The 13,490-nt window shown below is 37.5% G+C and overlaps 1 protein-coding gene across 1 annotated transcript; it reads right to left on the bottom strand.

The window, feature by feature from the left end:
- Nucleotides 1–1,944: 1,944 nt before the first annotated feature.
- Nucleotides 1,945–12,728, bottom strand: LOC110459931 (SET and MYND domain-containing protein 4-like). The gene is made up of 10 exons (XM_021512441.1): nucleotides 12,642–12,728; nucleotides 11,532–11,756; nucleotides 10,848–10,908; nucleotides 8,086–8,252; nucleotides 6,530–6,834; nucleotides 5,737–5,810; nucleotides 4,842–4,960; nucleotides 4,287–4,455; nucleotides 3,154–3,267; nucleotides 1,945–2,223 (listed from the first exon to the last, which is right to left on the bottom strand). Exons 2-10 carry the CDS (start codon nucleotides 11,700–11,702, stop codon nucleotides 1,961–1,963), a joined length of 1,443 nt encoding a protein of 480 aa, XP_021368116.1. The 5' UTR covers nucleotides 11,703–11,756; nucleotides 12,642–12,728; the 3' UTR covers nucleotides 1,945–1,960.
- Between the last annotated feature and the right edge of the window lie 762 nt (nucleotides 12,729–13,490).

Here is a 13,490-nt window from a genome sequence, read left to right as displayed (position 1 = left end):
AGTTTAAAGGTTTCAACTATTTTTACCTGTGACCTTGAAAGAAAGTCAAGATAATTGATCTGGTCACACTTGATAGACCTTCATAGTAGCATACTACTAGTCAAACATCACTTTAGGCCTCTGTTTTAATCAAAGGGAGTGTTTTTTTAAATGTTTAACTAACATAACCCTGTGACCTTGAAAGCTCGAACCAGGATAGCTAAAAACCAAACAAAAAAGACACAGCAAACAGATGGATGGAACAGCAACTAAATATTCCAAAAAAAAACACCTTTCCAGGAGCCTAAAAATCTGTTTAACTGCTTGAAAATTTGTCATTTAAATATTTACCCCATTTCCATATTGCACCCAGCCCCTCTGATTATTGATGGGCTGATGATCGATTATAATCGAAAATTGATCGGTTTGACCTTTCCGATTCCAATTATTGTTTACAAATTCCATTATCAATTTAATCGGTTCTTCATTTGTATAAAAAAGTATTGAAAGTCATATATTCTGGTGACTTTTATTATATGATTGATAAAACTGCATAAAACTTGCTTGAAATCCATTCATTATAAAAGAATGTAACCTAGTGTATAGTTAACAACTCTGTCTATTGATCTTATGGTAGTGTTGTCACATTATTTGTGTATTCAGTCCCATAAAATTATGAACCGGTTATGCAATTGATCATCGATTGGTTTACTACTTCCGATTACAAACCGATTATCGATTATGATTTTAAACCGATTGCCCATCACTCCCTCTGATACCCCCATCACATGGGCGGTTGGACAACACACCCTGAGGTGAGGGTTACAAACCTTTTATTTAAATAACTATTGAATCCTTTTGGTCACATGATTATTTAAACCAAATTAGGCTGAAGACTCCCTGTCCCATGTCACTGTGGTGTGTTTTTTTTATATGAACAGTAACCTCCTCCTAATTTGGTGTTGGCTATAAGTGTACCACCTTTGTGCCAATACACTTCCATTGACCAGGTTGCTCAGTCAGTTAAAGTTATCTGAGTTCCTGGGTTTGAATACCGGTCTTTTTTCACTGAATTTTAAAGTTCTGCAAGGTATATGGTTTTCTTTTCGGAAATGATATATCGCAGCTTTATGAGAAGTTCTTTTTACACAACCAATGAAATTTTCTATGTGACGTTTCGATGACTAGTACGATATGTACACTGTCACCTTCATCGGACAAAAGGCTCAAAGACTCTCGCACATCTATGACCAAGTATTAAACAAAGCGTAGCTGAATCGAGTCATTTCGGTACATATACATGTATAACAACTATTGTACATACACTTACAGAGTAGCCGAAATCGACATAGATTTTATGGACAACTGGTTTACACCTTTGTGTGCATACGCTTCACTGGTCATTTGTCTGATGAAGGTGACAGTGTACATATCGTACTAGTCATCGAAACGTCACATAGAAAATTTCATTGGTTGTGTAAAAAGAACTTCTCATAATCCATACTTACCAACCTGAAGAAAATGTTTAGAGATATATCACAGGTATGTCTGCAAAGTTGGTTTCCGATGCATAGTTACAGTTTAGGCAGTGGTACAGGGATCCTTAAATAGCTTCATTAGCAGTCTTTATCCATTTTATCCACATTTACCCTCTAAGGCCTAGGCTGCCATTCCCCTGGGGAGCTAGATTGTTTCTTTTAAATAGTATTCAATCCTTTAGCTCCATACTGAGTTAAGCAAAAACCCTTCAGTCATCTGGAGTAGTAGTCTTTTAAAAGAAAAGTTCACGACAAATAGATAATTAACACTGGGCCATGTTAAATATAATACTGAACATCAAAGGTAATTTTTCCATATGATTAACTTTTAGAATGCAACAGTAAAATTTGGTTGAAATGTGATATTTCCATAAAAAGTTCACTCTCCATAAACTTTGAACACAAAAACAAAAAAATAATGCGCTAAAGAATAAAATATTTTATTAAGAAATGTTCAGGGCTCTTTGTAAATTGGTCCTCAGTTCATCAAGCTCTGTGACGCTCGTGTGGGATGTCCCATAATGCACTTTGAATATGGGTAAAGCGTCATTGGTGACTGTTAAGGCCGTTTCGGGGTGTCCAGCACTGACCAGCACCTCGGCGTATTTCTGGAGCTCATTAGCATACTCTATACTCGAGTCCCCATATACTGTCTTTACACTGTTCACACTCTCTGTCAAATATTGACAGGATTTCTCAAAGTCACCTGGAAATGCAGAAAAATAGAAGTGGAAAACTACTGGAAATATACATATGTTAGCAGTATTCTAATTTTAGCATATTTCATGCTTTAAATATTCCACTAACTTCTGATAGCGCCAATTAAATTTCTGTATATAGTTTTCTATTCCAAGGTGATTGTAATCCCTGTGGCAATTTCGTACCCATCTTAGACTTGATAAGAACATTTCACAAAAACATATATTTTTAAATAAACATGTCGTTTTGAATAAAAACAACCATTTTCAATCCACTTGAGGGTGTTCTTGTTTTTTGTGCACTTCACATATCTTACAAGCTTGCCATGGTGATAATTGCGTGGAATCTGGTGTAAAGTTTTCTTTTACTTTCTATTATGAGTGTGACAATTCATCAATGTGGTAATCTGTTAAAACTTTGTAATAATCTAAAATTTGAATCTGCTAAAGTCAGTACTTTCACAGTGCATTAAGTTTAATGAATATAGACTAAATATCGAGAACTTTTTAAGGCTCAAATATATTTGGTAAATATTCAACCTGCCCTGAATACAGATCAAGTGCACGGTCTTATAATGTACATGTTTTTTTAAGGTGTTCACACAGACATCTGTTCTTTGTATTGAGCTTGACAGCGAAAAAAGTTTGTGTGTTTTAATTTTTCCCTTTAAGTCCTATTAACAGCTATTAGGGACAAGCCAGGTTTTGGTGGTGGAGGAACACTGGAGTGGAGTACCTGGAGAAAAACTACCAACCTACAGTCAGTACCTGGTGACTGCCCAATGTAGGACTCGAACCCAGGACCCAGTAGTGAAGGGCTAGTGATCATAGACAGTCAGACACCTTCACCCCTCGGCCACTGCAAACAAAGTTGAGCGCAATTTTCACCTGAAAGTTAGATCGACCTTGTCTAGATCTATTAAATTTGACCTGCTTACCCATGATGGCATAACACCTGGCCAGGAAGTCCTTGGTCTCGGTCAAATCGCGGTGGTACTTATGGAGGATAACATTCCTTATCTTGTGACATCTCTGCATCACTTCAACAGCCCCTGATGTAAACAAGACAACAGACAGTCAGATGTGGTGTTGGTTTGGTTTGGTTATTAGGTCTAATATTCTGATAACAGATTTAAGGCCTTGCATGTGTGAATGTGTGTATGTGTGAATGTGTGCAAGTGTGTATGTGTGTATGTGTGCATGTGTGCATGTGTGTATGTGTGTATGTGTGCATGTGTGCATGTGTGTATGTGTGCAAGTGTGTATGTGTGTATGTGTGCATGTGTGTATGTGTGCATGTGTGCATGTGTGTATGTGTGCATGTGTGTATGTGTGAATGTTTGCATGTGTGTATGTGTATGTGTGTATGTGTATGTGTATGTGTGAATGTGTGAATGTGTGAATGTGTGCATGTGTGTATGTGTGTATGTGTGAATGTGTGCATGTGTGCATGTGTGCATGTGTGTATGTGTGTATGTGTGCTGGGGGCAGTATTTATTAGTAAATTTGCCTCCTTGCAATAGCACGGATCTGATGCTGACTTTATAGTGCTATCTCACTGAAATACTGTGCCGAAGCACCCAGCACAGTTTTCCACCTGGTCACATAACACCACTTTCAAAACAATTTGCCTCTTACAACATGCAGCGGGTAACAGCAGGTATATTCATTCCCCAATCCCCAACCTGCAGGGGTGTTCAGATGTGTTTTGGCGGGGTTGTGACTTGTATAAACATACAACAGACAAATGTAGTTTCCAGTTTTGCTAGGGAAAAATTAATCTTGCGTTTACCTACCTAGGGAAAGACAACCCACACATGCTTTTATTTTGTAAATATCACGGTCATGTCATCACTGGATGCAGTGTAACCAGGGAAACGTCATCAATTTACCTGGGTAGTCACATTTCATGCTCCTTTGATAATGGCTCTGTGAAAATTGGTTTCACCACTATGTCTTGTTTTAATGGTAGGAAATTGTGTGATATGCTAAACGTCGTAAGTCTAACCCCCGGGTGATTTCTTTGTCTACATCACACAGGAGTGATAGGTTCTATTTAGTGTCAGCCTACCTGTGATGTTGTGAGCTTCCAGTCTCTGGATTCCTTGTAGAAACAAGTCTTTGGCTACACCAGCTTTTTCCTTATAAGGTAAACTGTTGTCATGGTAACCACATCCTGAACACACAACCTCTGTTTGTTCCTCGAGTAAGCCATTCTCACACTTTGGACACCGGAACACCTATAATACAAACATCAACAGGACTCAGTATAGGACAAAAAGAATCAGTTGAGAAACAGCAAACTTTTTTTTTTAAATGATAGCCTCATGAAACTTTACCTGATGAAGATTTAACACTAATTCTCTTTGGAAGGGTGATAACGAGACATTTAATTCTGTGTCACAGTGGAAAAATAGTCAAAATGCAAGGTATTTTTTGAAGAAAATGTATCTACATAAAGGCGGCACCCCACTCGTCATTTAATGGCCACTGGCACCAATATTACGTCAAACATGGTATATGGTTTCTCTGGTGAACAATTACACAAAGTTTTGCAACAATGCATTGATTCCTTGGGAAACAACCCTACATACAGACATTACACTGATGGTCAAATTTTACTTACCATGTACACTAAATTCTGGCTACTATCCAGCACACAGGCATTACACTGACAGTCAAAGAAATACTGCTCCTTGAGTATCTGTCTTCTGTCAGCACCAGACATTCGTTTGTGGTGAGGACCTTTCAGAGGATAAAACAAAATGGTTACAACTCCTTTTCCATTAATTGCTTCTTCAGCCGAGCAATGCATTAGATATATTTTTCATTTCAGTAATTTTTGATATTTTCCCTGGGGTTATTTTTGTCTTAGGTTGCTGTTACCGACTATTCCGTCTTTTCATATAGCAGAGTTATCTGCTCTTGATAGCAGGTATTGATTGTTACGTCCTTTATTTGTGAGAGTAACGTCATCATTTTTTAGAAAACGACATACTTTTCTCACACAAACTAATGACGTAACAATCAATACCTGCTCACAAGAACAGGTAACTCTGCAATACGAAAAGACGGAATACTGAATGAGGTAAGAAAGGAGGTCAACTTGCTGGCTCATTTATAAATCAGTTTGAAAATTAAAGTCATTAATCCATATTTAGATCTTCACTATTTTTTAATCAAGGTTCAATATAAAAGTCATTTGAAGATTTTAAGACATTTGACCACTGTGACCTCATATGTGGGACGGGTCAAGGTCATTTATTTGAACAAATGTCAAAGCTAGTAAGTTTCATGTTAAATAGCATGAACCCTAAGCTGTATGCTCGCTAAGGAAAAATTTGTTTAAAAAAAAGTTGTGAAACATGAACTATGGCTGACACACAGTGATGTCAGTTAACACAGCCCCCCAGGCGAAATTATTAAGATGATAATCTGCTGACAGTTTGTGCAGAAACAGAAATCTCCACACGTACAAGGCTATGCCGTAAAAAGAAAAGTGGGGAAATAACTCTCCTTACCGTAACAGTTGTAGATCTCCATACCCTCCTTCACATCTCGGACAGCTCTCACCACCAACGAATCACGGTCAAAACTACAAACATTGGACTCGGTATGAGATAAAAGTAACTAGATATGAAAATGAGAAGGTACCATTAACCCCTCCTCCCTCTCCCTTCCACTTGACCTCTTGACCTACAGAGTGATCATAACCCATTTTCTGTAAAAAATTAGTAATGGTGACCTTGTGTCATAATCATGATATTGAACTTGTTTAATGTAAGTTACAACATGTGTGAAGTTTCAAGAAATTCTACCATAAGAAACAGGTGCCCACCCACCATTGTGATGACAGCAAATTTGATAGCAAAATTCTATTTTTGTAACAATGACCTTGGCCTTTGACTGATTATGGACATTACCAGTGGCTTGTGATGTTCCAGTTTGATTGGCCTTAAATTACTTACTCAAACTTCTGTTCAGGAAGGAATCATAAAGAGCTTTATTTATTTTACAACAATTATGAAACAAGTTATGTCAACTTATATTAATCTTTCTTGTTGGCCTGGATGTTAGCGCACAGGGGATTTTAGTGTGGGAGGAAACTGGAGTACCCGCAGAAAACCTATGTGGCCAGGGAGGTGACCCCATACCGTATCACGTCCGATCGGGGAATCAAACCCCGGCTGCCTAGGTGAAAGGCAAGTGCGCTATCCACTGCACCACCTGACTATATCATTGTGGCATAGTAGCATAGTGTTTATTAGGTCTTATAATGGTGTTCAGTTCAATATAATCAACAAAGATATTTACCTAGATATGATTGTCGGATCGCAGGAATGGTTCATCAGACTGGCAGTGGGGTATATCGCCGTGGCGACCCGGACCTGACTTTTGGTATCCACTAGTGACTGGTCTGTTGCCTGGGTAACTTGTAATTCCGTGATGGCATGTGCATTACATACAAGCTGTTGGATGTGGCGCAGCAAAAGACCCCCCACGTAGCGCTCCACCTCTGATACATCTCTAGCGCCTCCGGAGACGGCGGTATCACCGTTACCAGGACCTGAGCTGAACCAGCCTGACACTTGTAAGATGTTAAGCAATAGACAGGCTGTCTGAAAAAGACAAGTGTGCAGTCATCAGTACTGTACCGGCAGAAGTTTTAATTGGCAATACGATTTTATTAATTTCTGAAGTGGCTGTTTAATGTTTATGAGCACTGTCATCACATATATATTAGCAACTAGCTCATACTGGACTGGGAATCCCAGGTTTAATTGCTTAACAGTTCACATATGGTTAAGCCATGTGCCTCCGAAAAATTGGCCAGACTAAAGTCACACCTATGCTGCTAATTGGCCTGGCCTGTAAATTAAGTGACTGGTCTATGATTTAAGATCTTTCGGTGACCGAAGTCAGTGTGTGAATCCATAAAGCTATTGTTTCCTCACTACGATGGACCAAAATTTGTTCATGGGACCGATCGAAATTCGTGAGAAATGTGTCCCACCATGTGAGGAATTTCTAAGCAGTTTTTGTGAGTCTCACCCTCAAATCAACCAAGTACCAAGAGAAAACGTGATTTTTTCTCAGGATTCTCCTGTGTTTGCATCACTTATAGACATCCACATTGTACTTCAACACATTTTACAGAAATAATTTTAAAGGTTTTTTTTATACACAAACAATGTACATATGAAATGTGTCTCAACATTTCAAGACCAACAGGTTCCTTTGTAAGACCAACAGGTTCCTTTGTAAGGCCAACGGGTTCCTTTGTAAGACCAACGGGTTCCTTTGTAAGACCGACGGGTTCCTTTGTAAGACCAACGGGTTCCTTTGTAAGACTAACGGGTTCCTTTGTAAGACCAACGGGTTCCTTTGTAAGACCAACGGGTTCCTTTGTAAGACCGACGGGTTCCTTTGTAAGACCAACGGGTTCCTTTGTAAGACCAACAGGTTCCTTTGTAAGACCAACCGGTTCCTTTGTAAGACCAACTGGTTCCTTTGTAAGACCAAGCGGTTCCTTTGTAAGACCAACAGGTTCCTTTGTAAGACCAACCGGTTCCTTTGTAAGACCTTTGTAAGACCAACCGGTTCCTTTGTAAGACCTTTGTAAGACCAACCGGTTCCTTTGTAAGACCAACAGGTTCCTTTGTAAGACCAACGGGTTCCTTTGTAAGACCAACGGGTTCCTTTGTAAGACCAATAGGTTCCTTTGTCAAGCTATGACCGAGTGATCAATTTGTATTGTTTACCTGTACAACAATGTGACGAAATTGTATATTTCTTACGTCACTCGACCAGGGACATTTCCCCGATCGATAAGCGTATACATACAGTATTAAATACAGAAACAACATTACCAGCGAGTACTGAAACAGGTCGTCTATGACGAGGTGCTGACTGTGGGGCATCAGATCGTACACAGTGAGGTAACCCCGCCCGTAGGTACCGTCCTCACTCACGCCTCCAATCCTCAAAATTCCACTTTTCTTCTGCTCTTCAAGGCTCTGCAACGTCTTTTTAAATTCTGTTATAAAGACAATGCTATTTGCTGTGAAGTCACAAATAAGAGGCCCAATGGTCCTGCATCCCTCACCTGGTATTAACCTCACATTTGTGACCTTAAAAGTGATCTAAAATAAAGCTACAGCCAAAAAATCAGTATTTATGACTATAAGTCATTCAAAAGAACCTATTAAAAGATTTCAAAACATTTGACCTCTGTGACCTTGAAAGTCAAACAAAGACATTAGGTTGAACAAACTTTATAGCATTTCATCTCAGCATGCAACTTGCTAAATATCACCACCCTATACCTTTTGTTGATTGAGATTAGGTCATTTAAAGGTTTATATATATTTGACCAAATATGACCTTGAAAGTAGGACAAGGCCATGAAAAATATAAAACCTTGATAGCCCTTCATTCAAGCATGTTACGGGCTAAATATCATCAGCCTGCGCCTTTAGGTTATTCAGAGGAAGTTGTTTTGGAACATATTTGACCCCTGTGACCTTGAATATAAGTTAAGGTAATTCATTTTAACAAACTAGGTAGTTTTTATCCCAGCCTGCTACTGGCCAAATATCATCATCCTGGGACTTTTACTATTTCAGAAGAAGTCGTTTAAAGATTTTTAATATATTTGACCCCTGTGACCTTGGAAGTCAAGGTCATTCATTTTAACGGACTTATCCTAGCATGCTGATGACCCAATGTCATCATATCCTGGTCTTCTTGGTTATTCAGAAGTTGTTGTTTTAATTTTTTTTAGACAACCGACCCCTGTGATCTTGAATATGATTGAAGGTCATTCATTGAAACAAACTTGGTAGCCCTTCACCTCAGCATCCTATTGGCCAAATATCATCACCCTGGGCATTTTGGTTATTCAGAAGAAGTTGGTTAAAGTTTTTAACATATTTGACCAATGTTTACCAACTCCTAGCAGGTTTATTGAATGAGTCGGGATTGAGGAAACCTATATTGGTTGTAGGAGAAATATTGTTCTTTGACATAAGGCGATGAATATCATTACACATTTGTTATGGATTAATATTTTTTATATAATTGTGTTTTTACACTGTCCAGCGAATATACCCATGTTATATTTTTTGGTGTAATATGACCTATCAGCCCTGCGATTGGTTGTAAGTTTCAATTGTTTCAATTGTGACGTCAGGCCTAGGACAAGTATATGACGTCACAGACTTTAACACTGGAGTAAAAATGGCGGCTTTTTACATCTCAAGGTTGCATGAACATAGTCGTTTTACTCGAATAACTTCCACATTGAAATTTATGAAACTTTACAGAGGCTCGCTTAATTGAAAAATTCTTAGACTTGTTTCATAAATCTCATATGAAATGGAAGCTCATGTAAAATCTTGTATTGATAACATGATGAAGAAATACAATGTTTTATGTTTGAATATAAATAGGCACTTTGACATCAAAAGTCAAATTTTGATAGAACTTCTTTGAAATAGACGATTTATTACACCTAGTTAGCATAGATCCTATATATTCAAAATGCCTTAAATATAGTATACTTCATATTTTTGTTTCCCCTTCACCTACCTACCCATTAAAATACCTAAAATATTTTATCAACATTTTCCAGCAAGATTGTAATTCTTAGGTCTTTTTTTTCTTACAAAATGATGATTCCTTGCACTTTTTTCAATCTTAAATAATTAAGTTAAAAAGTTTCATCAGAATTTTCTCTGTCTATTTACTATCTACCTGTGCATTAATGACATCTAAGTAAGTCAGTCAAGGGGAAACAAACTTTATACAGGATCCTTGATAAATCAATTGCTACAATCCCTACTTACTGAAATAGTCATCATCCATGTATGTGACAGGTATTTACCAATTCTGTCATATTGAATTACCAGTTTGTAAAACGTACTTACCAAGTTGGTAAAATACACTTGCCTATTTTGTAACATGTACTTACGAAGTTGGTAAAATACCCTTGCCTATTTTGCAACACGTATTTACCAAGCTGGCAAAATACACTTGTCTATTTTGTAACATGTATTTACCAAGTTGGTAAAATACCCTTGCCTATTTTGTAACACGTATTTACCAAGTTGGCAAAATACACTTGCCTATTTTGTAACATGTATTTACCAAGTTGGTAAAATACACTTGCCTATTTTGTAACAAGTACTTACCAAGTTGGCAAAATACACTTGTCTATTTTGTAACATGTATTTACCAAGTTGGTAAAATACACTTGCCTATTTTGTAACACGTACTTACCAAGTTGGTAAAATACACTTGCCTATTTTGTAACATGTACTTACCAAGTTGGTAAAATACACTTGCCTATTTTGTAACATGTTCTTACCAAGTTGGTAAAATACACTTGCCTATTTTGTAACATGTTCTTACCAAGTTGGTAAAATACACTTGCCTATTTTGTAACATGTTCTTACCAAGTTGGTAAAATACACTTGCCTATTTTGTAACATGTTCTTACCAAGTTGGTAAAATACACTTGCCTATTTTGTAACATGTTCTTACCAAGTTGGTAAAATACACTTGCCTATTCTGTAACATGTACTTACCAAGTTGGTAAAATAAACTTGCCCATTCTGTAACATGTACTTACCAAGAACAAACTGAAGCCCTGCAACCAGAACAATTCTAACACCAAGGTGTGCTATCCCGACCTGAAAAATGAAACAGTTTAAGACTTTTAGAAATAGATGTATCAGCTCACCAAATCACGTAACAAATTTTCTTCTCATAATGAATGAAACCAAAATCTGAATACAAACCAAACACAAGTCTGTTTACATACATATGAAGACATTTTGTGCACCTCCAGTAATGATTATAGTCACAGACACACCTTACATATTTACTAGGGGTGTCACAATACGCCAAGAGTGTATCACGATATATTGCAATACATAATGAATATATTGCAACACGTATCCCGAAATATTGTCATAGGAAAGATGTGCTTGGTTTAATGATAAGTCGTTGTCAGAATGTTATCAAACTTAATCATATATAATATGGATCACATAGATTTAAGATTTCTGTCAAACCAACCATCGATTACAAAGTTTGAACTAATTCCCACCACTATTAAAAGCCTGTTTATCTGTTAGAATTTGTAGTAGTTTGCAAAGTTAAATTACCAAGCAGAATGAGATACATAAAAATAAGCTTTTAAAAAAATATTGTGATACAGCAATATTTCATCTCTGTATTGTGGTACAATACGATATACCCTTGTATTGCGATATACCTGTTTTCCGATATATTGTGACAGCCCATTACTTACAGAGTGAAGAAGATCCAGGTACGGACACTCTATGTTGTGGTAGAAGCTCCATGAGACGTCCCGACAGTCTTTACTGCAGTAACGTACCTGTGTACATCGTACACACCTTACATACTTACAGAGTGAAGAAGATCCAGGTACAGACACTCTATGTTGTGGTAGGAGCTCCATGAGACGTCCCGACAGTCTTTACTACAGTAACGTACCTGTGTACATCGTACACACCTGTGACAGAAATATATCCACATGGTTTATAACTGTAGGATACAGCAATCAGACAGCAATCAAAATTCTCAGTGAACCATGGTTTTTATCAGGGCTGCAATGATACGCATACCTCACGATACAAATATTTGCAAAGAAAGGTCAACTTCTTAATGATTAAGTGTAGGATTTTATCCAGTTTCGTCAAACTTCAATATTAAATACTATCGAAATATATTGTTTTGTATAATTTCTAGCACTTTTAGGTATGACTGCACAGTGAACCGCGCATCTTTACTGAAGGGTTAAAAAAAAAAAAGGAGATAATTTAAGTACTGCTAGTGTATTGCGATACAGACAAACAAAACAATTTGATACGATACACAAGTATCACAATACGATACATGTACGATACGATAAACAAGGAAGTATCACAATAAATACATGTACGATACAATACACAAGGAAGTATCACAATACGATACATGTACGATACGATACAATATATCGTCGCAGCCCCAGTTTTTACATTAACATTTTTATGATATGGCAATTGGTTGATACAGTTTAGCCAGATTGACAGGAGCAATCTTGTGCGCTAAAAAAGCCAAAAGTTTATACTGCATAAGGCAGAGCCACAATGTTTAACTATGCTACAAGCACACAGGGCAATGAAATCCTCAGAAATTGTGTCTCATTTTCTTTAACTTTTTACTCAAGTGATTGTTCTAAATATAAGTCAGGATGGACATTTAAAGGAATATCAAGCACTTCAGAATAAAGCACAAACATTATTTCTTTTACATATCAAACATCAAACAATGCCAGACCTATTTCAAGTTTTAAAGCTTCACAAGTGTTGTTCATTACCACAGTGTTCAGAGTGTAACAATATAAACAGCTTACGGAATGACGACAGTATCCAACTGTCCAAAACAATGGTGACAATGCGAGGCGTAGTGGTCAGGAAGCAGGACCGCAGCAAATGGTTTCTCCACGATCAGTGTATCTCCAGCCCGGAGTTCTCTCGTCGCCTGTGGAAATATTTCATTCGTCTTCAAATAGTTTTTATATACTTCCCACCCAGCATTATAACCCGTGAAAGTTCCAGGAAAGAGCAGACCTGCTGTATCCCATTTCTATGCTATTGTAAGGAGTAACTTATATGGGGTTTCCTGCAGAATCAAGGGTTCTCTACGGGAGGCACTGAAGACCCAAAATTGATCTTCTGCCCCCACTGCAACATAAGGGATCTATATGGGTTTTTGTTTTTTTGTTTTTTGTTTTTTTTTCTTTTTTCTTTTCTTTACGGCAGGGTCAGCCTCAGCATTCATTTTTAGCTGTTGCAAGTAAATTAAACCAACTTGAAACAAGCATTACCAGAGAAACTGTGAACTCAATCTCACAAGATATACCACCCTCGACCTCGCTTACCGTTACAATGTTTCTGGAGCAAAAATGAAAGTTTCAAGGGTCGTAACTCCAGGAAAAAATGTTGAATCACAAAATCCTTCATTCGTGCATGTTTGCATATGTTGTACTTTAACTGTGCCAAGTTACAAAAAATTACAACAAAACGTTAAGGAGGAGTTGCACTTACAAGGTTTCTGGAGCAGAAAGTTTAAAGGGTCATAACTCCAGGAAAAAACAGTCGAAACGCAAATCCCTTTCTTCATGCACATCTACATACGATTTACTTTCACAGTGTAAAGTAACAAGAAAAATCCAAAACAATGTTTAGGAGGCTTACAAGGA

This window comes from Mizuhopecten yessoensis, unplaced genomic scaffold (assembly GCF_002113885.1).
Source record: "Mizuhopecten yessoensis strain PY_sf001 unplaced genomic scaffold, ASM211388v2 scaffold10275, whole genome shotgun sequence".
Classification (NCBI taxonomy): Eukaryota; Metazoa; Mollusca; class Bivalvia; order Pectinida; family Pectinidae; genus Mizuhopecten; species Mizuhopecten yessoensis.
Note: the sequence above shows the minus strand (reverse complement) of the source record. Positions and strands in the feature narration are given on the sequence as shown.